Raw genomic sequence first — 23,923 nt, 5'->3', positions numbered from 1 at the left:
GTGTGTGTGTGTGTGTGTGTGTGTGTGTGTGTGTGTGTGTGTGTGTGCGAGTTTGTCTTTGTAAGCATATATTCATCAGAAAGTGAAGGCGTAGACAACCCCAACCACCACAATGTTTCCGATGGTGGCGATGATGGCGATCCATAGCCAGATGGCATCGTTAGACATGGACTGCGACTCATCCTGCTGGCCGTGTACCGAGGCGGCAGAGGCAGCTCCATGGACACTGGCCGAGGAGTTAAAGAGCGAGTGCTCGCCGCTGTAATCGTCATTGGGCGAGGAGTCCATGAAGGCTCCCGTCATGACTGGGATCTAGGAGGGGAGGAGAAAAAGTAAAGAGAAAAGTTGAAATTTTGGCACTTCTTGTCAACCTTCATTTGAAGGAGAGAGTATACGGAGAGAAGTAAGACATTGCACATCTGGTTTTTATTAGGGCCGTAGCTACTTAAGACACTGAGGACATGTCCTCTGTATTTTTTCAAGGAGATTGGGGGTGTCACATTCCACATTTAAAACCTTACATGTGGTGGCAGGATATTAATTATCCTGATTCCAGTACTTTTAGAATATAGATAAATTTGACTACTTTTAGTAATTATTAAGACAAACATCTTAAGTAATCTTTTAAATCAAGAATTCAGTATTTCTTCCTCAGAATGTTGCTCCTTGCAGTAGGCCTACGGAGAGAGCTTTAAAACATCATCAGATCCAGTTCGATATTTTGCCAGTACATTGGGTCACAAATAATCACAATGTGGGAACATGGTAAACATTATACCTGCTGAACATCAGCCTGTTAGCATTATGAGCATATTAGCATGCTGAAGTTAGCATTTAGCTCAAAGCACTTTATGATGCCATTTTTTTTCTGCGTTGGTTTGCTCAAAAAAGAGCAACCATTTAAAATAAAAACACTTTACAGTCCTAGTGCAGGGAGTAACAATCGTGCCTTTCCTGACAATTATAGCACGCCAGATTGTTTCCTATAGTCGTGCAATAGCAAGCCTGAGTGCTATATTAAAAGAAATAAGAGGTAGCTGCATCGCGACATCATTAGTTAATGGTTACAAGGTTTCCCACACAGGCATGCAGGGTCACTCCTCTGTCTGTGTGTGTGTGTGTGTGTGTGTGTGTGTGTGTGTGTGTGTGTCTTTGCATGTGTGTGTGTATTGAGGAAGCAGTGCTTGATTAACTTGGAATGAATATTTCAGATGTGGCAAGTGAAAATTATTTATTGCTTGGGACATTCGGCACCCTGCAGGTTAGCCATTCAAGCAACTGCATGCTTTCATGTGTGTGTGTGTGTGGTTGTGTGTGATTATGGGTATGATTGACAATGAGAAATGCACGAGAGACCCGTACCACGCTCAGACTGGAAAACAGACTTTGATGAAGATGTTGAAAAACAATGCTAAAAATACCTCGGAGGAATGAACACAGAAATTCTGTCTTACTTGCTCATTTGCTCGCCTTCACTCCCTCTTATCCCCCCCTCTGTCTTTCATGTTCACACAAAGACGTTACCCCACTCACACATACCTCAGGTCTTCCCTCACACAGGGGAAAACACTGTTTAGAAAGCATTCTGCTGCTCTCTGTTTATTGGCCCCTGGTGGTGAATAATGACATGACACATCCTGTGATGCACTTGCTGTTAACATGAGCATGATGAAGTCCAGCAACCTGGGTCTCCCTGCCCCCCACCCAGTAACTGCTGATTCCTCCTGCTACAACATCTCATATGTACCTTTCATCCATTTAAATTAAATAGTCAAAAGCATATTACATGTAGATGGTAGGCTATTTGAAATGAGCATCAATGGGAAGAGTCTGCTCACTGATGCCAAGGCACAAATTTCTTTAAATGGACAATTTTTTGATTCCCGTTGGATCTTTATCAGTAAGATTGATCACCACACCCATGCCTGTAGGTTAACAGGTGTGGTTAACCATCCAAAGTTCCCTGGGTGAAACATCTACAACAGCTAGCAATAAAAACATTTCAAGACATACACAATAACTCACAAAGTGTGGAAGTAAAAAGACAACAAAACATCAATATATCAGGTAAGTCAGTTAAAGGAAACGTTAAAATATTGTACATAAGAAGCATGAAGAATTTATTTCAGCAGAAAATCTCCAAACACATACATCGTAGTTTTCTATTAACATACATGCACATATTTTATTTTTCTGATGTATATCGTTACATTGAACAGCACAATTAACTCAAGCTGGCGAAATCTGTTTTGTTATTTAAATTTTGTCTTAAAAGGTTAGCCCATCTGACCACTCTCATCAACATGCTGCTGATTTGATTTCTTATTTATCAAAATCCTACCGCACGATCTGAAGACACCACAATGTTGACAACCTTATCCTGCATTCAAAGCTACATCTAGCTTAATCTAACATTCACTCAGATGATAACTGAAGCTCTCAACCCTGTCTGCATTCTTTATATTTAAATATTTTATTTATAAGTAGCTCATTGTCCACAGGAGTCAGCTGTTTGCATAAATGTGGAAGTGTACCATATAAAATGAAGTGGATACTGGGAGTGTGTGTAAACATAATCTAAATATTTGATTGCTTGCTATTTTTGGCAGAGATGGTGTTGATGACATGTCAGTAGTATATCATCATTTTTCAAGGGACTTTCTCCTCTATCCAGTCATCCAAGCTCACATCTCCCATGTGGATATTCCGCGTGTGTTAATGGAACAGAGGGGAAATAGAGACGTCGATAAGGAGCATCCCAAAGCATCTGAGCACTTATGCACTCCATGAAGGTCATCCCCGAAGCATTGCTGACAGGTGACCCATGCTCGTTGACATATATAAATGACTTCAGTAACACAGATATTCTACTGGACAAGGTTTTTTGGAAACTGTACAGACTCACTTCCCCAGCATAACTGTAAACTAGTGGCTGAATGGCTTCAACAAGCTAATCCACACAGAAAAGTTGGTACTACAAAAGAGCCTCCTGTACGCACAGCTTAAGCAAAGATGAAAGTAGTCTCATTAATAGGTTGTAGTTGTTTTAACCTTTAGATTAAAGCTGAAGTTGATCTGGTTCACATTCAAACTAAAGCATTTCTTCCACCGTGTACCAACAGTGGAAGGCAACAAGTTGGTGCCTGTTACTCTTCAAGGATAAAGATCCAGCAAATGTGAACCTCGTGGGACTTTGTTAAACTAATGTTGACCTGTTTTAATTGTTTAAGCACACCAGGTAAACAAAAGGAAGAGTGGCATTTATAGATCTTTAGATACAAATTTTAGATGTCCTAAATTGTATGCCCCTATTGGAAAACAAACCACACTAGCATATTGTGATCAGTTGCTGCCAAATGGTGGAATGATAGAGGTAACTTATTCCACAGAGGCAACATTTACACTTGTCTCATATCCAAAAATAGTCCAGATGAGATTTAAAGCACTGCCATTTACACATAGCCTCATATATGGGTCTTTTGTTGGCCAGATCACAAATCTAATTGCAATCTGTCGCGGTTTTCCTGGGCTACATGCAAAGCAGGGTTGGCCCTATCCCAGTGCAGAGGGTGGTGGTGATGCAGCTCAAGCTGTTTGGTAACTGCTAAAACAATTGAAGAAGCATGATTTCTGCACTTTAGTTACAACTACTGTAGCTTCAGCAGCTCCCGAGGAGGTTCAAACTATTTGATTTCAATCTGTCTCAGATGCTTCTTGGATACATTTAGACCTCGCTTTTTGGATATCCAGTAGCTTACCTATATCCTCCAAAGTGACTAAGAGTAAAGTAGTTCTACAGCGAGATAAACACAAGAATCACAGCCAAACATTGAATGTAAGATATGAGCAATTTGTGTAATCTTGTGTTGACTTCCATCACTTAATTGTGAAGGAAGAAAGGAACCATTAGCACAAGCACTGGTTTTAGAAATCTTCCAAAGAGACTCTTCCAGCAGAAGAAAGTAGTTGAAATTAACGCTATTGAGAGAAAAAACGTTTACATTTTTGATTTGATATTGTAGGTGATGAGTGAAATGAATGGGATTAAAAATAAACAACTTTCATTCAATTGTGTATTATATGGAAAACAACTATTGTCCATTAACCAACACAAGAGAAAACTCCCGACTTGCATATTTCGCACCTCCTTGGCTCTGAGTGATGCCTACACCTGTGCGATACTCCAAAAAACCCCAATCTATGGAAGACGATACAGTGAAGCTTCTTTCACTGTATGATTTCACCTGCTCTCACAGCTTTGATTTATTCATCCCAGCTGTTCCTCCAGCTGTGCCATTCACGGGTAATCACAGTAATTGTGAAATAGAATGGACTCTAATTGCCTCCTGTGGGATATCGCCATAAGTAAGTGCTCAGCGAAATGGCTTTTGAGAAAACAAGCAAAGCCCAAATAAATGTCTTTGGGTAGTGGGGAAATCAAAACATATACCCACAAAAGCACTCAAGCATTGGCTGTTAAGACGAAGTCAGAGCGAATTACTTGTTTTTCTGCACTCGGGGAGAATATGAGGTAAAATCACAAAATCGATACTTGTGTCCTTGTGGAGAACAAACCTCAAGGTGTTCTCGAGAGAACAAATTGTAACGGAGAAGACAGGCACAGAGAGGCGGACCCCCGCTGTGCCTTTCGCACAATCAGTAAAAACACACAACTGTCACAACCATCTCTGCTCTATTGACTGCTTGGACGGGTGTTATTGTGGGCTTTGTCTCCATATGATGTCATCTTTGGTTTTTATGGATTTTTATCCGACTTTTGTTTTGAAATCACACTTTAGCCATGACGTTGGACCAGATTACTGTAGGACACAAGGGCACTGAACATTGCACTTTAAGAGAGAGTGTTGTACGGTACTTACTGCAAATGTACTGATTTCAAAGACTTTACTTCTGGATTCATGTTTGGTTTTGAAATGAGCAATACCCACAGCTATTATATAAAAAAGTTCCCTATATACGAAATAAAAGACAGTACTTGCCCTGTAGAGAGGAGTTCACTCTCTAGGGCAGCTCACACAGTTTTAGACCTCACAGCACTACACGGTCGTATTCATGCCTAAAAGTTTGTGCAATATCCGTTTCATTTTCGCTGCTTCCAGACTTATCTGTCCAGGGATATCAGTGGTTTCACAGAGTGGAAAATTAACTGTGGCTCATGCAAGTCTGAAAACATTTATGAACGCTGCTGCGGTGCTTTGAAAAAGACGTATACCCCTTGAGCTTTTGCCCATTCTGAACTACAACACGAGTGTAAGTTTTCAAATAAATGGGCAGTATATTTTATTTACACGCATCTTTATTTGCATGTTTGAGCTCAAAGCTCTACTGTCTTGGTCATATATTGTAATGGCATGACTTTCCGTGTATAACGCCTTGTTTTCTAACCTTTTTCAGGCTGTATCCCCACTGTCCCAACAATTGTTAATAAAAATAATGTTGCAAAGACAGCACATATGACAATCACGCTCATCTGTAAATTTGAAAGCAATGACTAAGTACACTAAGGAGCCATGGAAATATTTTATTCAACACATCACCCTCAAACATTAATAGGCCTGTTTCACAGCAGACATATTGAGCTGTCATGATAGGAAAAGCACAGGTGTTACTGAAAACAATGGCTCAGCTTTAAGCAAGTGTCCCTGTGAGCCTTGACACAGTGTGCAAGTGAGCCAGCATGCACAATACCAGGGCCCTGAAAACAAAGCAGGTAAATGGAATTCAGCCATCATTAATCTTTTTATTGTATACCTGTGCTTTTCCTACTGTGACATGTCAAAATGTCCTCTGTAAAAAACAAAAGCCCTATCCTGTTCAAACAAGCCTTTTTTTCAGTCAGCTTAAAAGCAGAGCAAAGTGGCTCACTTAGAAGCAGCTATCGACACACACACACACACACACACACACACATACACACAATAATTACACACAGATGTGACTTGTTGGTCTGACAAGCCTCTCACTGCCTCAACGCTTAGTCACCACCCTCAATACCAACAAGCTCATTTTGGTAAAATGCAGTGTTTCCAGGCACACGGGTCAGGTAAGTAGATGTTACTGCAGGGAGAAACTATATTATATTTAAAAAGTCCTCCTGTTAAGTGCTGTGGTATGACAGCGGTGGTGTAAGAGAATCACTGAACAAAATATCTCATGTTTGATTCATGTGTGGACTTGGGAGTTAAGAAATCACTGCTTTTTGAAAAATGGATGCATACCGCACTAGTCTGGTTGCGGAGGTTGTTTTTTACGACTTCCGAGTACAATGACTAGCAGCAATAGATTCCACACTCAATTCAGACACTCAAATTAAACTATTGGGCTTTATAGTAAATAGGGAGTGATTTCAGACAGTCAAACACTGGACAGTATTTCCCTTTTGCAGGGCTCTTTAGACGCTCAGCTGGTGCACACAGTGATTCTCTTAAGTACTGCACATTGCAAAATGTTACAAAAGAACACACAAACCTACTTGGTGGACAAAATGTAAAAAAGGAAAATACCTCTGTCCACTGTCACTGCTTTTTTGCTTTCATTCTGAAGGCCAAACAAACTATATAATACAATCTATACACTTACATTAAAACTTGTTCATCTTTTTTTTGTTTTTAAAGTTTAGGCCTTGCTTTTCAAAACTGTGCAAAGATACAACAACTCAAATTTACCAAAGGAAGGTTTATAACTTACTGCACATACAAATTAGGGCATCATAGATCAGGGAAATACATAAAATGGGATTACAGATAAATAAAGAGACCAGATTAATCCCTTTCGTGTTAACTTGGTGGTTTGAAGAAAAAAAAAGTAGCCACTCCTTTTACACAATAGCGGGGACTTAGTGAAAACAACATATTTGGTCTGTACCATACTATACACCTAGTGTTGCCATAAATCTGGTGGGAGATTTACAGAGGTTTTAAAGAGGCTTGTTCACGCAGGAGCGGTGAGACCTGTAGTTTAAGGCCTGGTTCCATACTGGTCAGATTTACAACTGTGCTTTCATTGATTTTTCCCTGTCTCTGCAGCCCAGCGGCATTTTTCAATACATCTTATAATTCAGTAGAATAAGTGTAGCCCAAGTGATCCTTGCTTGACACCCTGGTCAATCTGTCAGGTCGGTGGAAATTGAGCAGCACAGGGGAAAGTTTATTATACTTCTTGGATATTATGAATGATGCATGTATCACCTTCATGCTTCTTTTCTCAATGGTGTACCTGACCTCAATATGAATTTTTTTTTGTACCATTATCGGCTCTTGTAGCAGTACAACAAATGGGAATAATGAATAAAGGCTTGTAAAAAAAAACATTTCTTTAAAACATGACAAGTGGAGGACATAATGCATGTTCACATTTGGAGCTGTTACTCACTGATACAGGCCACTAATTAGCAGTTGCGTGATGGCTTAAGATTTGATATGAAACTAAACTCGTCAGCAAACATTAAACATTAAAACCCACCACAGTGGTGATTTGTTATTCCTGCCAGATGAGGGCAGAGAAGCAGTGCCGGATGATCACAGGGGCAACAATTTCAAGTGACAAGAAAGAGACTGAGGCTGTGTGTCTGCAAAGCTGAAGTTTCTATTGTCGTAGTGTCTCACTCTTGACATGTGTAAGTGTGTGTCTGAATCTGAAGTGCTTTGCTCTGTGACGCCCCGAGAAATCTTGAAAGCAAACATGACAACTGTCAGCAGCGTCTCAAACACAACACAGACAGACAGACAGGGGAGGGTGAAGAATAAGTGGAGCTGGAAATTTGAAAGACTTTTACATTTTGACAATGATTCCATTATTCGTCTTTATTATAAGGAATTAAGAAGCTCAGATCACAGATACAGTATCAAATAATAAGTCTTTCCACACGTTTTCAATTATTTAGATGATTATTGTGGTGAATACCTCTCTGAGCTTTACAATCACACTGCTGAAAATCTGCTCATGCTTTTTTCTCTCTTTTGACTTAGTAGCACTTTCTCAGAGTGCTTTTTAAAGAACCACAATCATTCAGGCTTTTTAACATAAGGTTACCTAATACATGTACATAAACTACAAGAGCGTCAAAGATATGATATACAACACATTTCCTTCGGCTTCTTCATTTTTAAAAGAAACGATGATGTTTAACTCAGTTTACAGGTTGATAAATCATGAAAAGGCTTCACTCGCACTGCCAAATCCCTGCACTAAAATATATTCCTGATTTATTTTGACATATTTTAACTTGATTCATTAACCATTTACACCTTCATTTTGAGATACTTTTCAAAATCTTCAGAAAAAAATGTTTTTCACCAAAGCCTGTCGGCCATTTATTATTTATTGGAGCAGATATTTTAAATATGCATGAACTGGATTATGTCCAGCAGCATGTGTTCTATGGTACAGTTTACACCAAAGAACACGTCATGCTATAGCAAAAGAGATTTCTTGCTGTGCAATGTCGCGCACCACTTCAAAATCTCCATGCAGAGCTCATGCATTTTACATTATGAGCAATTTCAATTAAAACACACCCAGTAGAGTCATATGTTATCTCTTGCATGTTCACGGCTGCTAAGAAAACTGACTTTATTCATGGAAAAATCTGTTTTCTGATTGGAAATTTAACAAAATACCTGCAGTTTTGTACAGAAGTGGACAGACTTATAACAAAACCAACTTTAGAATGACGCTCCTAGGTTTCATGCTTTCTGACCCACCATCTAGTTAAAAATAATGGATCTGTGTGTACAAAACAACCATATCTGCCTTCATTCACAAGATTATCTGTGCAATTTTCCAATTTTAATCTGTACCTTAAATAACATTATAGTAACGGAGAGGAGGAGAGCCTGTAATATTTCAGCAATAAATAATTTAAATGACTTGTTTCTTAAATTCAGTTACATGTGAGGCTGAAAAACAAGTTGGTGAAATATTTCCATTATTTCCATTTTGGCAAATAAATAATTCCTTTAATTCTAAAACATTCTAATCAGAACCTGCATTATGAAATAATGAATTTACAAACAGAATATCAATAATCTAAGATGCAAATCATTATTAGATCAACAAAACATGTCATGTGTGTTTGGCGTGGGTGCAAAATGTGGATGCAATTAAGGTAATTGTCATGCATCCCCCACTCTGTGGAGAGCCTCTCCCCACAGGAGCCTGAGGGTGGAGTTGATGCTCATCATGAAGATTCAGCTCACCTGTGCAGATTACACATAACACTATATAAGCTTGTGGCCGTCAGACCGTCTCCGTTTGTCTCCTGGCATTTTGTTTGGCTGTCTTTGGTTTATTTTGTTAACTAAAGTGGACATAGGCTCAATGTCGATGCTCTGCTCTGTGTTCAACCTTGGCCTTAGTTTTGACACAATGTGTTGAAATTAAAACCAGAGTAAACCACTGCTGTAAATGACAATCAGTGTCACTGAATTGTATAGATCATACAGAATAAAACAACATACATATAGCATCAGAGGTTAGAATGATTTCTCCTTTTCGAGTCTAAGATGAAAAAAGATGCTTTGCATTGGAAATAATGAGAGCAGGGTGGACAAAATGGCTTGTTAAAAAGATATCTAATCATGTATCTTTTTACTGCAGAAGATTTGTTCTGTAATAAAATCAGTCATCTCATTGTCATTATCAAACCTGAGGGAGGTAGTGTGTTTCTGAGGAGCTTTTGTTGTGTAAGAAAGCTACCTGAGTAAAAAAAAGATCACCTCTTGTGTAACTGCTGCTGGCATCAGCTGCCCCTACGGCTCCATCCATGCCTGCTTATTCACTGTGCAATACAGATAGATTTCAGGCGTAGAGATGGTAGCCCTTAATTGAATCTCCACTCATGTAAGACTTTGCTCAGGGTGAGGTGCAGCAGGGTTGGCGATGCTTTGTACCCACTCTTACTATACAGAGCAAGCAGATTGGAGATGAAAAGCTCTCATTTTAGCTCAACCATCAACTAAATCTTGTTTTTGCTATTGAACTACCAAGTTTATAATTCTAATTCTGGATCACTGTTTGATATATTGTAAAATATTGTTGTAATCTGTGTCTCACACAGTATAGAAACATACATTTAACACCATTAAAAAAAAGCACAGTGATATGCTTCCTGCTTGTAGGGACCAATCCAAGCAAAGGGTGATTCTATCCAACAGTGCTTCATAATGCAAATATTTTAATTTGCTCTGCAGACTGTTTTCAGTATCTCGTTGATATGCACGGTTTAGTATTTGCAAAGAAGAAAGCTACTGTTTGAAGGATGTAATACATTTAGCTCTATTAATGCTGCAGAGCTAAAAGTAAGATTAAAGTGTGTCGTCCTCACACCTAAATATGAATAACAACACAGGAGAAATTCTACCATCAAAATTAACAGAATGGCAGCATGAGCATTACAGCCAAACCTCACATTTACTTCATATCACTTTTCTCACTGCAAAACCCTACAAGGCCCAGAAGAGATCTGCGCTCCTCTCCAACCCCAAGCGTCCAGGTCACGGTTCAGTCCTGGGTGCTAGACCTCACTCTGTTGTCTTTTAAATTATGTCTTATTCGATTGCACTGTGTTTATTGTTATGACCAATCACCAAGCCAAATTCTTTGTATGTGCAAACGTACTTGGCAATAAACCGATTCTCAGTACTCCAGGACCATAGACCTAGGCCACTAAGTACAAGTCATCACTTGCGAGATGTTCGTCCATGTCCTGATCTTGTTCCATAATGCCTAGTGAACACTTTGTATGTACCAAGTGGGTATGACTTGTGTTGATTATGGAGCTAGCAACTCTGTCTGCCACCTTTTTAAATGAATGTAGCTAGCACTAGCTCCAATTGTAGCTAAAATTACATCATATCATTTGCTTAATGGGGAGGTCATTGTAAGGAGGTACTGGCTGCGCATGTAACAAGAGACTCCCTGCTGTGGACTGCAATTCCTCTGAGCAGCATTGTGAATGATTTACAATATATTGTAATATATTTCTTGCTTTTTCCCTAATAATCTGAATTAGTCAATTCGCGGACATGAAAATGAACACGATGTATAAACCTAACACAGAAAAAGAAAATACACCAAGTTCCCAGGAAGAGCGTCAGGCTTTTAAGCTAATTTTACATAGTGGCCAAACGTTGGAATTACAATTTACAGATATATCACGACAAAAGACTTTATCCCATTTACTTAAATTGGGAAAGAGACATCTGTAACTTGGAAAAAGTAATTACATTTTTGAATCAACGTCCGGACACTTGTATAGCCCTCATTTAAATCATTAGGTCTTAAAAGTTGTAAAATGTACTAATATAGATATTTTCCTTCCTCCTTTCATGCGAATGAGCCCCAGAACAAGGCTGGACTGAGTCCTGGGAGACGGGGTTAGAAGAAATGCTAATGCGCGTGCTCTATGGGCCCCATGGATGTGGCTCCAAGTGATTTTATACTCAAGTCAAACTTACTTTTGCTTTATGTGCCACTGAGCAACTTTCATAGGAATAAATGGGCCGCTGCCTCCAACACTGTATCCAGTTCTCTTCATACATCCATGAAATACACTGACCAGAGAATAATCATCAAAACATATCAAATCCTGGTCTTCCATAACCTTCTTCCACAAAATACCGAAATGCTGTACCTCTGTCCTGAATAACTTTCACAACAACTTTTAAAACAACTTTCTTCTCACTGTGTAGCTAACTTGCACAACAATCTCACGCTATTATGAATCCCACTGCTTTTCTGAACTGCTTAAAGTCCTGCCATGTGTATCATTCGTGCGCCAGGATTGGCCAGGCGTCAATGCTGTCCAGGGTATCGTGAGTTGATCAGGAACCTTGCCCGCACCAATGGGCTATCCTGAGTCTAACTACTCGATGTCAATGCCTAACCTTAACCGATCGTCTCTTCTTCAACCAGCTATGCAGGGTGGGTCTTTTCCTTTGACCTCGGCTGAATATGGATCCGTTCTGCCTGCATCTAGCGCCCTCTATGGGATATTGTGAAAACTGCAATATAAACCCCTTAATTAATTGTTTTCTGGGCGAATATATATTGGTCACACAATAGTTACAAGGATACTAGTTACTTGTTATGGCATGCATGTAATATATATGAATACAGTGTTAAAGTTAATGTAATCACATGCACTCAGCATCTGCATCTTTCGCAGCTTCGTTCTTTTTTTCTTGGGCAATTTGTATTCACATCTTTCTGTAGATCTCTCCTTAATATGCTGACTGATTAATTTCTGTGTTTCAGAGCTAAAGTGATCTGCATGACCCCACATACCATTAAATATTTACATTTATAGTATTTGGCAGCTGGTCTTATCCACAGCCACTTGCACTGTAGTGCTGTAACTTTCAGTACTGTAAGATAACTCCACTGGGAAATGTGACTGAAAGGTAGCAGGAGTGATTCAGAAATTACAGCCAGATGGAAGGAATTTCCCTCACTCCCATCTTGCACATACATCATGCATTGAAGTAAACATGCACACACACTGTACTATACAGACATAATTATGTGCTGAGTGTTCTGAGTCTGTTCAGTGCATATTATTTGCCATTGTTTACTAAACACAAAATTTGATACAAACACAGAGCAGACTCATTAAGCAGTATCAGCAAACTTTCTCCACTAACTTCTCTTTAATCCTGTGTGTGTGTGTGTGTGTGTGTGTGTGTGTGTGTGTGTGTGTGTCGAATAAATCACCAGAATAACTGTACTGTAAGTTTGTTATTAATGAAAATCCAAAAACTTTTCTGATCAGCCGATCAAACACAGCAGTCTTTCTTGTTGTGCACAGTGGGTGCGTCAACCTGTTCTACAAACTTCAGCTATTGCTGCAGACCCGTCTGAGCCTTCACTCTTCCTGTAAAATATAAATTAAGCATAAGCCTTTCAATTCCTCAGGGCCTTTATCCCTATATCGTTTGTTTTTTTCACTTTATTTTTTACATATAAAAGTACCCTTATAGTTATGTTCCCCTTGCTCTGTTCCTCTATTGTGTAATAGCCTGCGAGCAGCTGTCACAAATGTGCAATCTCATGGAGAAACATGATTAATTATCCCCTCTGTTAAAGCTGTATCCCACTCCCATACTAACTCTAAGCAGGTTTTGACTATGTACTTCTGTTCACAATGGAAAAAAGACAACAAATTAAGTAAAATCAATAGTTGGTATGCACACTAAAAACTGCTTAAGTTGATGCAGGATGACATCACCCAAACCTGTCCAATAACCTTCAGTGCATATTAAGTCCCAACCCAGTCTCATGGCAGTTTGTGAAAGAGACACAAAATGTATTCTATTGATCTTTTGATTGATTTGTGTACATTTCTTTTTCTGGTCAAACAAACGTTACGTTTGTCCTTGCAGCCTTTAATAGGTGTGTCCACCACAGAAAAATAATCCAAATTGACTTGACATTTCTTTTTCTATGCATACTTTGTATTGCCATATTTCGGCACATAAACTTGTACATTTCAGTAGTAGTTTGTAAAATTCTCTGACATCTGCCTCAGGGTCTTTATGCAGGTCGCTGTCTAATATCATCATCTGTTACACAAACAGTGTAACATAACCTACTTTAGGCTATAGTATTCTCTCTCTTCCAATATCTGTCACATGACCACCTCTCATACTATGTTAGTCATGAACTGCTTTTCTTTAGAAACATATTATTTAGCAATTGTCTGCTAATTTCTAAAAACAGAAATTGGAGCTCTGCATGTTCATTTCTTCTTTTTTTACTCTTTGGGAACATTTATCTGAAAGAAACTTCTCCAGAAATGGCTCCGAACAGGCAGCCTTATATGGCAATTTTGGGGACCAAATCTCAACACAGCGCCTCTCCTCATGAATAGGTGACATTTTGTTTGTCCAATTAAGGGAGTTTCCTGAATCCGACTGAGAACGTCTGAAGCAAACCTCACAGATAAAAGTAAGAGATGTTTAGGAAAAGAAGAGGAAAGTGTCCTTACATTGTTTTTGTTGATGCCACAATCAGCTCTTATGTTTCTTCAGTGTGTATAAAGCCATCAGCATCACAACACAACTCCTGTAAAATGGAATTAGTATCTCACGGCTGTAGCGGTGTAGCTGCTACAGTACTGTAAATACCACTGCAGGTTGGCATCAGCATTTATGAATGGTTGCTGTATGTACGTATTTTCCCCGTGGGAGGAGGAGGAGGGGGTGTGTTATGAATTTGTCACGCGAGTGCCATGTTGGCCTAGTTAGTGTTTTCAAATACTGTTACAGTTCAGCATGTGCTCCCTAACTCTGCTTGCCCTCAGTCTGGAATTAATCTGATGTTTACAGTTTGTGGCCATGTCTTTATGCAAGTTTGAGGCATTAAGGGAAAAACATATTTGGTAGTTTACGGATGATGTAACAAAACACATGTGCGCAACAGCAAAATCTTATGTGTATTATTCCTTTGCAAAGAAAAAAATCCCTGTTGATATGATTTACATGCAAACACACACACTTGCTCTTTAGGGCACTGCATTCATTCTCTGAGATGGATATACTATATCACAGGTAGAAATGAAGTGGGTGCCAGGAGACAAAGCCTTGCCTGTACATATATGTGTGTTTGTGTGTAAACTGTTGGCGTTTCATAAAATCTCAGGTGTAAAATAAATCAATTACGATGTGTTCAGTCTTTGATTAGTAATTACAGGAATAAACAATATAATTTGCTTCTAAATTATGCAAGTGTTTGAATGTTTTTTTGTTTGTTGTTTTTACACACGGGTGGGTAAATGGTTATCCCACACAGCATAGACCCTAGGGTTTGTGTAATGCTTACAGAGTAGCTGTAAGCCCAAATGGATAAGGGATGCACTGCACACCAGAGTGGTGTGCTGCACTACAGGTTGCAACATGGACAAGCTCGATACTCATTCACTCATTTTGACTGGAGCAAAATGCCTGAAATCATGGCAAAAACCTCATAAGGTCATGTTTTATAAATAGCTCAGGGGTAGAACAGTGAAACATAACAGCAACAGAGAGAGACTATAGATCCATATGCACTACTATGATTGTTAGGACTGAAACTATGGTAAAAAACAACATTATGGTATGCCTATTTAGCTCAAAACACACCACAGTATCTACAAGAAATAGCTTCAAGCTCTAGTTGCGAATTGATTCACAACTCCTTGTAAGCACCATAAAAAATTCAACATTTTAAGAAGAATCTAAGTTAGTGTACTTCTCCACCACTCATGCATACCAGCGGGCATTCCAAATGATTTCCATATGTAATACAGCTGACTGTAAGTGCCTGATTCATCATCTGGCCATTAAAGTTGCATGCACCCGAAATGAGAAGGTCGCAGTCAGATTTGTTTCATATAAAACATAATAAGAGCTGTGGAGCATTAAGCGAGGCTAGTATTGTATGACAAAAGTAGCTGCTGTAAATTAGCAGCAGCAACACACCATACTTTAGCACAGAGGACAGTTATAATTTACATTTTGAGGAGTTCATCAGCAGGGAAATTGAAACTAGTCCATTTGTGGCCTAATAATCAGATGCCTATGACACAAATGAGCTTTGAGACTGAACTACAGCGAGTCCTCATAGGAACGGTGTCGCATAATCCAGGATAATGAGCTGCTGTGTGTTCCTGAGCTGTGGCTCCATGCTGAGACATTGAAACCTTAATGTCTGCCTTGGACTCCGAACTTAAGATTTTTCTCTTAGAGCGATAGTATTTCTTGGGGAGTGAAGGTGCATTATGTTCGATATAACCTCAGCTTCTTTGCAAATTGAACAAGAGGTGAGTGAGAGGAAAAGAAGGAGAAAAAGGCCTGTCTGAACACTGTCATTAGTTTCAGAGGAACTTTCTTTGAACAAAGCCCCAAGGTCAGACTCAAAGTGTATAAGGCCCAGTGAAACGGATCAAATCCAAAGCAGGTTTTGCTGTTGGTGTTATTACAGAGGAATTGTTTAAAGCCACTTGGGCTTTAAAGCTGAAGGGTGAAAACTGACATAAATTGTGGAAAAACTGCACCAGAAATGATGTTGTCCAAAAATGGAAAACAATCTAAAAGCCCCTTTAAATTTATGTCTGACACATTTGTGTTCAAACCAACAAGAAATATTTATTAGAATTTTGTTTTCACCTGTACTCACAAGGGTTATTAACTGAAATTGCACCCGGGGATGAAACATCTCCTGGAAAACTGGAAAAGCTGTGCTTGAGACTCACTACACAACATGATCATATAGTTTTATTACTTTATGCTCGGCATGCTAATGATTAAAAACATGCATAATGAGCTCAATGCCTTACAGCAGCTGTGGTGATATTTAACTATGATCATTCATCTCTGCTTCCTCCTTGATAGTGTGTAATCAGCTGCTGCCATTCAGCTTTGTGCCGGCCTTCACAAAAGCAAAGCAGCCGCACACTGTTTAACTCCCATCATTTCATTCAAAGAACCACTCGTGAGCTGAATTGTATGTGTGCTTCTATGTAAAAAAAAATACAAAAGATGAACAGGATGAGTCAATATACATCAAAGTTTAACCCTAAAACATCAGTTTAATTCATTAACATATCAATACAGAGATAAAGCTGCTTTGAAATGATCCCAGGATGAGTTAAAAATAGATTATTTATATGAGAATACATAATTCATACCTGCTGCCTATCAGAGCCACGGTTATATAGGAAGTATCAAGCCGTTAGGGGGGTTAGGTCTGTCAGGGAAAGATGTTATTACTTCATACTTGGCTGTCACAGTCCATTAAGTCCCTTTCATTCTCCCTAGGACTTTTTATATGCAATATGCAATCACTCATTTCAGGTGCAAAACAGCTGGAAGATGTTTGTGTCTGTAGTGCAAACATGTTGTAAGCTAAGATAGCATGAAGATACTGGGACATTACTGAGAGTAATGTGGCAGCTGAGTCACATTATTTTCATCACTGTATTCTGTCAAGTGACCCCCCCAATCTAACCAGTAGCTGCGTATCGGTGAGCCTTGCCCTTAATTGCGGTGGCTGTGGCTGTCAGGGTCTCTTTTCTTTCTCGGCACAATAAAAATGGTAACATTTACCCTCAAAAATAGATTTTCGAAGATAGGGTTGTTTGATTTCAGAGAGATGCGGAAAAAAGCTGGGTTCTTATTTCCAGCCAGAGATTGTTACATTTTTCAGGCTGAAATAACAAAAGCGCTAACAGATTTGTATCAGCTATAGCTAGCAAACTAAGCTAAACTAACTAAACTACTTTTAATCATCTAACCAAATTTATTTCGATATTCTGAGAGCACCGGACAGGATTGTTATTCCTTGTGAGGCATTGGCAGTGCCTCCTCTCTCTTTCTAAACCAGGGGTCGGCAACATTTTCATATGAAGTGCCATTTTTAAAGCTTCTTGTTAATGTATGGCATACAACATTATGGTACATTAAGTTTAATTATAACTTCACATCGATATAGGCAACATTTCTCTCCCATAATCAGGACATTGTAATTATATATGAGAGCATGATACAGAAGGCTGCCATCCTCATGCAAACATCCATGTCTGAGTTGAAATCATGAAGCCTACCAACTTACCACCAATTATTTTTATCTCAATAAAATGAAATGTTTGAAACAAGGCAACAAATTCTAATTTTCGCCGAATGAAGATGGGGGAAAAATAATCAATCACACTACTCTAAATAACAGGCCGCACAATGCCCCATGGCTGTGAAAGAGGTAATTTGGCGTGCGGATGAGAGGGAACGTTTCCAAAAGACTCTCTTGCACACCTGATAGTGTGCCATTTGTTTAGCTACTGTGTGCCAATGGTGGCTCACATGCCTAAGGTTACTTACCCTTGTTCTATGCCAACAGTGAGTTGGCTGAAAACACTGTCTCTGACTGACTTTTTTCTCTGACTGTCTCTGACTGACTTTTTTTCTGAGAAGGAAGTGCCAATACAGGTCTACACTGTCTCTGACTGACTTTTTAATGTTCCCAGCTGACTCATTTTGAAACAAGAACCCTGTGAAGAGATCATAAATATGCAGTTGGCTACATACTGTTCATGATATTGTGCTAAAACACAAAGGATAAAGCAAGAAGACTAACACACAAATGTAACGCTATCTCTGGTAATGTGTTTGGCTGTTTGGAGTGTCAACTTCTCCAAATCCAACAAAGAGAGACAAATAAATAAATAATAAAATAAACCATCATCCAAACCTCTTATATGCCCTGTTCCCGTTGTTGTCACACGTCTGCTTCATTTTTCAGAGAAATCCAAAGCACGATAGGCCTGCCGTGCCCAGTTACTGTTGCTATGTTATGATTGGACAATCTCTGCTCGGGCAAGGGGTTTAGCAAACGGTCAATTTGTTTACAAGGCGGTTTGGTGCCTGCTTCAACAGTTATCAGAGCCAAAAATAGAGACCTGCAGCTTCCTGGTGGTTCGTCAATTGTTTCTCCTTTTAACAGGGAGAGATTGATCCTGGGGCTGTTCATTCAACTGGACTTTCTCCACTATCAGCAACAGCTAGTAGACGTAAACTGTTATTTTTAAATGAATTTTTGTTTTGATTATAGGGAGGATGACGTAAAAATCAGCCATTTAATTAAAGCTAATCTCCAACCAAAGTGTGTTCCTTCTAAATGCTCCTGCCTCCAGTGTTTGCTATGTTCTCTTTAGATGGAGTAAATCCATCAAGTGAAAGTAAACCATGAAGTAGTCCTGCTGTGAAAAGCACACTTACATCTTCATCACTTGAAGGCTTCAGTACATTCTCCTCATTAACAGGGTTTACTTTTTAACATTGCATACTGGCCCTTTGTAGTCCGTTTAAGTCTTTGAACGCTCCTGCTGGCTGTGTCAAGTCACATGTTCATTTTCTACACACACACACACACAAAAAAAATGAATTCACACACTGTGGATTGATTTTTAACATTATTCTGCAAATTTGTGTTTTGATTAAAACAGTAAAAAAAAATAAAACACCGAATTAAAAAGGCATCAAATTGTCACATCTATTCCTGGGGAAGCTACTAAAAATAGAAAGCAGACCTAACAAAGACGGATTCACCTGCTTTTCATGTATTTAAAGCATTGATTATTCTTGTGCATACTGTACAGCTCTTTGTAATTGGTTTAATTAAGGTAACTGTTGTTTTTTTAACCTGTTTACAACACTGCAGGGTCATAAAAGAGGATGGCGTCTGAGAACCGGGGCTGTTTTCACAATATGAAGCCAATTGCTGAAATGGCAAACTGAACACCAGAGGGGAAATGAACTCCTAGAGATGAAAAGGATGGTCTGACATCATTATAAGCCTCTTCTTGGAGACCAGGAGATTTATTCTTTCAACGGGAGAGACCGGTTGTGAAGAATGCACAGTGAGATAACATGGTTATGTAGTTGAATTTTTTATGCAATTGAGCACAAAGATTGTCTTTATTGCAAAGTGTGTTTAATAGGAAAATAATCTCATCCGTGAACTATTCAACCGCATTTCCATATCTGGCTTCTTATCAGGGGGGCAGTGGAGCACAAACAAGTCTTCTTGTCACGTTGTCAGCCAGTCTTTCTACGATCAGTTGTCCCTTATATGTTAATTTGGACCAATTGTTTAATTATGACCTTATAATCAAAGTAGCATTTGCAAATGATATTGCAAACAAAAATGTAATTCTGGATGTAACCTGCATGAGAGTGTGGAACAGACTGCATCAGGGCAATCCAGCTAAACACATCTACTAACTTTAAAATCATCTATTCTGATTGAATTGACTTTCTAGCACTTGCTATATTGTGCTATCATGGCACCAAAGTGAAGCGTATCTGCCTCTCCTGTCTGTTCCTGGTCCTGGTGCTGTGGGTAAACACAGATGGCTGTGCTTGTGTGGAGGCTGTAAACTGCTCCCTCCGTCATCATCCTTTCCCTTTCATCTGTCTTTTCTAAGATGACTGACATTGACAACCCTATCAGGTAGAATGACTCAGAGCCACAGTCTCACTGAATAAGTAATTGAGTAATGAGAAACGCTGATGGCCAGTCATGAAAAGACAAATCATCTGAGGTGAGACTACCGTATGGACCTATAGCGTTCCATTCAAGAGTTAACTGTCCAGACATGAAAGTAACGTAAAGGAAATGCATTCCTTTCTGTGCCTATCTATTACGCATGGGGATCAAATGTTGTCACAATAGTACACGCGTTTTTAAACACTTGCTGCATGCATGCACGTGTGTACATGCAAAACTGAGTAAAAGGCCAGGGCCAGTGGGTCACTGTGTACTGGATAGACAGAGCCGTAAGGGCTTTGCTACCCTGTGTGGCAGATCAGATCAGTCGAAGCAACTCTGAGACTGGCAAAATGCCCAGGATGGCTCTGGAGCCTGTCTACAACACATCAAACTTGACCCCAACGTCAGTTAGTAACCAGCGAAAACCCTGGCTCATTTTAAGCATTCCGACAGCGACATCCTGCTCAAGGTGCAAAGATGTACACAGTGTAATTAACAATCACAGTAGTTGGTCTGGAAAAACAAAAGTTAAAAATAAATCTCAATATCCATTTCAAAGGAGCTACGGGAAATTAGTCCATTACTCAATTCAGTCTATTTAAAATTATACAGGACAAATTGCCTCATTGCGCCTCAGCTTAGTATTCAAAAGCTTCACTGTGATTGTCACCTATTAATCCATGTTTTGCAATGCTCGAGGATGCCATCACTTTCAGCCTAATGAAGTATGGCCTTTTTCATTTCAAACCAGTGAGGCATTGCTGCCAAATGCAAATCTTTCACCAAACACAAAAGCGTACACATTGTCCTGCAGAGAGCTATTAAGCATGTTTCTGTGACATCGTACAAAATCATTTTAACAAAAAGAAGAGTGGCAAATGCAGCAAAAATAATGGCCAATCGAGGTACACACATGATGCATGTTCTTGTCTTGGAGGATGTGTTTTTACTGAATGCCAAGCTTAGTTTCTTCAGGAAATTAATTAATTCATGATTAATATATAACAGCAAAGAGTTTAAGGTGTGGTCTTAAATTACACTGTAGCAATAACAACCAGTACATCCTCTGAACTTCTCCTTTGTCATCCTCAGTAACCAGGTCCTCTGACTTCTTTGAAAACTTTCCCTGTCTTTAGGAGAGAACAGTTATGGCAGCATCCGTCATCTTTTAAAGACAAAATGATAGCGAAGGTCCAGGGAATTTGCAGGCGGCAGAGCTACGCTGAGATGAATGGGCAAAAAAATCATCCATTGCGAAGTCAATGTTGAAAACTCCGGGGACATTTGCCTGACTTCATTCACAGTCACCATTACAGAGTGACTCAGGGCACTGGAATGAATTTCACCTCAGTAAAATTAGCCATTAGCTTTCTGATAGGGCTGCATTCTTGAAGAGGAGGATATGGATTCCTGGGAAAAAAAACTGGAGGAGCAGCAAGAAATAAGTAAGATGTGATGGGGTGATGGGGAACTGGAAGCAAAACCTCATTCAAGTTGTGACTTCTTGCTAAACGGTTGTCACCTGCCACCAAAACGGCCGATCCACACGAAACACGTTTTTGACATCCGCTGCTCACGCGTCTCAGGGAACAGATACGCTTCCATTTCAGTACATATGAATCAATCCACACTTCTGTGCCAAGTCAATTTTTGTTGCATTTAGTGAAGCGTAATCCGCATAGACAGACATTTAAATCACACAAATATCCTGCTGTATACTGTATGTGAACTTATTAACCGTACATTTATTGATCAAAGTTCCCAGTCTGTCTGTGAGCTTTCCTGGTTCACTAGAGGCAAATGTTGTTATTCTTATAATTGCTGAAGTCATTTTTTTAATTTTTATGTGTTAAAACAAAGTAGGGCGTTAGTGGGGACGTTTTATTGGGTCACCATCTGTTCTGAGCACTTTCACAATTTCCTTTTATAGACTAAATATTAAGGAATCAATGTAAATGAATTACATGTTGTGCTGTGCTGATCTTTTTCTGTTGTTGAACAAATTCATTTTTACAATATTTGATCTTTTTTTATTTATTTGTAATGCCTATCATTACATGTGTTGGACAATACTGTTGCACAATTGCTTAAATAAAAACATCCAAGATCAGCTCCTTGTCTTCCACCATTACTGACAGTGTGTTTCGCTCGTTGCTGTGCATCCTCATCAGTGCAGAAGAAACATACTACACTGGCTCCAGCTGAGTGGTTTCAAACACTGTGGTATTAAACCCTTCCCAGTTGGGAATATGAGTAACTGACTGCCCACACAAAGGGCTGACAGCGGTCTGCCTCCTTCACTGTGCTTCTGTCGGTAAACCTGGTTCCTGTGCACTACCACCTAAACAAAGTTTCTAAGAACACAAGAGCACAAAAAGTCCTAGAAGACATGGTATCACCATTTTAACGTGAATATGTATTATATTACTCATTATAAGTTGGCACAATGATAGTGAATCATCCAGGCTTGTTTTACTTTAGGTTTCATGCTCTCCTCTGTTGTTGTTCAAAATGTATTCTAGGATGGCAATACATTTTCTATTTACGGGTACAAGATTTGAGAGCATTTGGCCCACTGAACAGCCATTGGCAGCACAGTTAACCCTCCGAACCCTTTCAATAGCAGTTGCGCATAGAATGGCAAAGTAGATGGCACCAGACAAACCATAAGCAGCCAGACACTGAGAGACTGGAGGGAATAATAGCCTGCAATAGAAGCTTCTAATGGAAACAAACCACATGTCCAAAGCAGATGCTCAATAACACATGTTATTATATCTATGAAACCAAAATCAATTGACATATGCAAAGCAAAGGTAACACAAATATGCCATATGGTATTGGTCCAATCAAACGAATGTAACTAAAATACAACTAAATAAGAATAAAAAATACATTTATTAATTAAATATAATGAAGTCTTATAAGTTTTAATTATGTTGTTTTTTTTGTCACACAGTCCTACATTGGATTCTGACACAAAAATCGCGCTTAAGTACAGCATGTCCATGTCGGACATAACCTTGTTAACTACAACAAACCTAAAGCCATATAAACTTATGTATTTACTAAAAGATCACTACAATAATCCAGTAGGGGGGGGAATAAGACAACATGAGATCCCTTTATCGACATGGAATTGATATTCCAGTGAAGCAGAACTAAATGTAGTATGTTAATCCATCTCGATTAATAGACTTCTATGGTATTGAAAATGTCAAATGTTCAAATCGCCACATGAACTTGTTGACCGGCCACGCCCATGAAATAAATGGACAAATGTAATAAAAAGTTCGGACGAGCCAGACATCCTTTGTTAAATTGGAGGAACGATATCTCACCTGCGCAGCCATGAATGACAGATCCATAGTGTTGCTCCGTTCAATCCAAGGCACTCAATGAAAGATGCAAACGTGCGTAGTTTCTTCTCTTATTCCCCGACAGAGCATTTGCCTTCTTTTTCTTTTTTAAGTCGGCATCCACAGTGCTCTCTGCAAGTTAGCGGACCTCACGTGAGAAACATGTCGAAGATGGAGAATTTAAATAAAAAGGAGAAGGAAGGAGGAGAAAATGAAGAGATGTGGCACAACAAAAAAGCAGACGGCTGAGCAGACGGAGAAATGAAGAGATGTGGTTGCGAGAGACAGCAGGAGAGAGAGAGAGAGAGAGAGAGAGAGAGAGAGAGAGAGAGAGAGAAGGCTGTGGGGCTGGACTGTCGCATGTGTCGACGGAGGTGCAAGTTCTCTCTTTCTCTCTGTCTCTGTCTCTCTCACTCTCTCTGTCTCTCTTTGTCTCTCTCTTTCTCTATCTCTCTCTCTTTGTCTCAGCCTCTCTCTCTCTCTCTGTATTCTGTCTCAGAATTTTCTTTCTTCCATGACTGTAT

General features: G+C 39.3%; 1 protein-coding gene across 1 annotated transcript; it reads right to left on the bottom strand.

Moving 5' to 3' along the window:
* Positions 1-6: 6 nt before the first annotated feature.
* Positions 7-23,707, bottom strand: LOC116383786 (uncharacterized protein C14orf132). Its single transcript, XM_031847880.1, has 2 exons — positions 23,382-23,707; positions 7-312 (listed from the first exon to the last, which is right to left on the bottom strand). The coding sequence occupies exons 1-2, from the start codon at positions 23,406-23,408 to the stop codon at positions 76-78; spliced, it is 264 nt and encodes an 87-aa protein (XP_031703740.1). The 5' UTR covers positions 23,409-23,707; the 3' UTR covers positions 7-75.
* Between the last annotated feature and the right edge of the window lie 216 nt (positions 23,708-23,923).

The sequence above is a fragment of the Anarrhichthys ocellatus genome, unplaced genomic scaffold, assembly GCF_004355925.1.
Source record: "Anarrhichthys ocellatus isolate YVR2014 unplaced genomic scaffold, GSC_Weel_1.0 scaffold7, whole genome shotgun sequence".
NCBI lineage: Eukaryota > Metazoa > Chordata > Actinopteri > Perciformes > Anarhichadidae > Anarrhichthys > Anarrhichthys ocellatus.
This window is presented reverse-complemented; position numbering and strand designations above follow the sequence as displayed.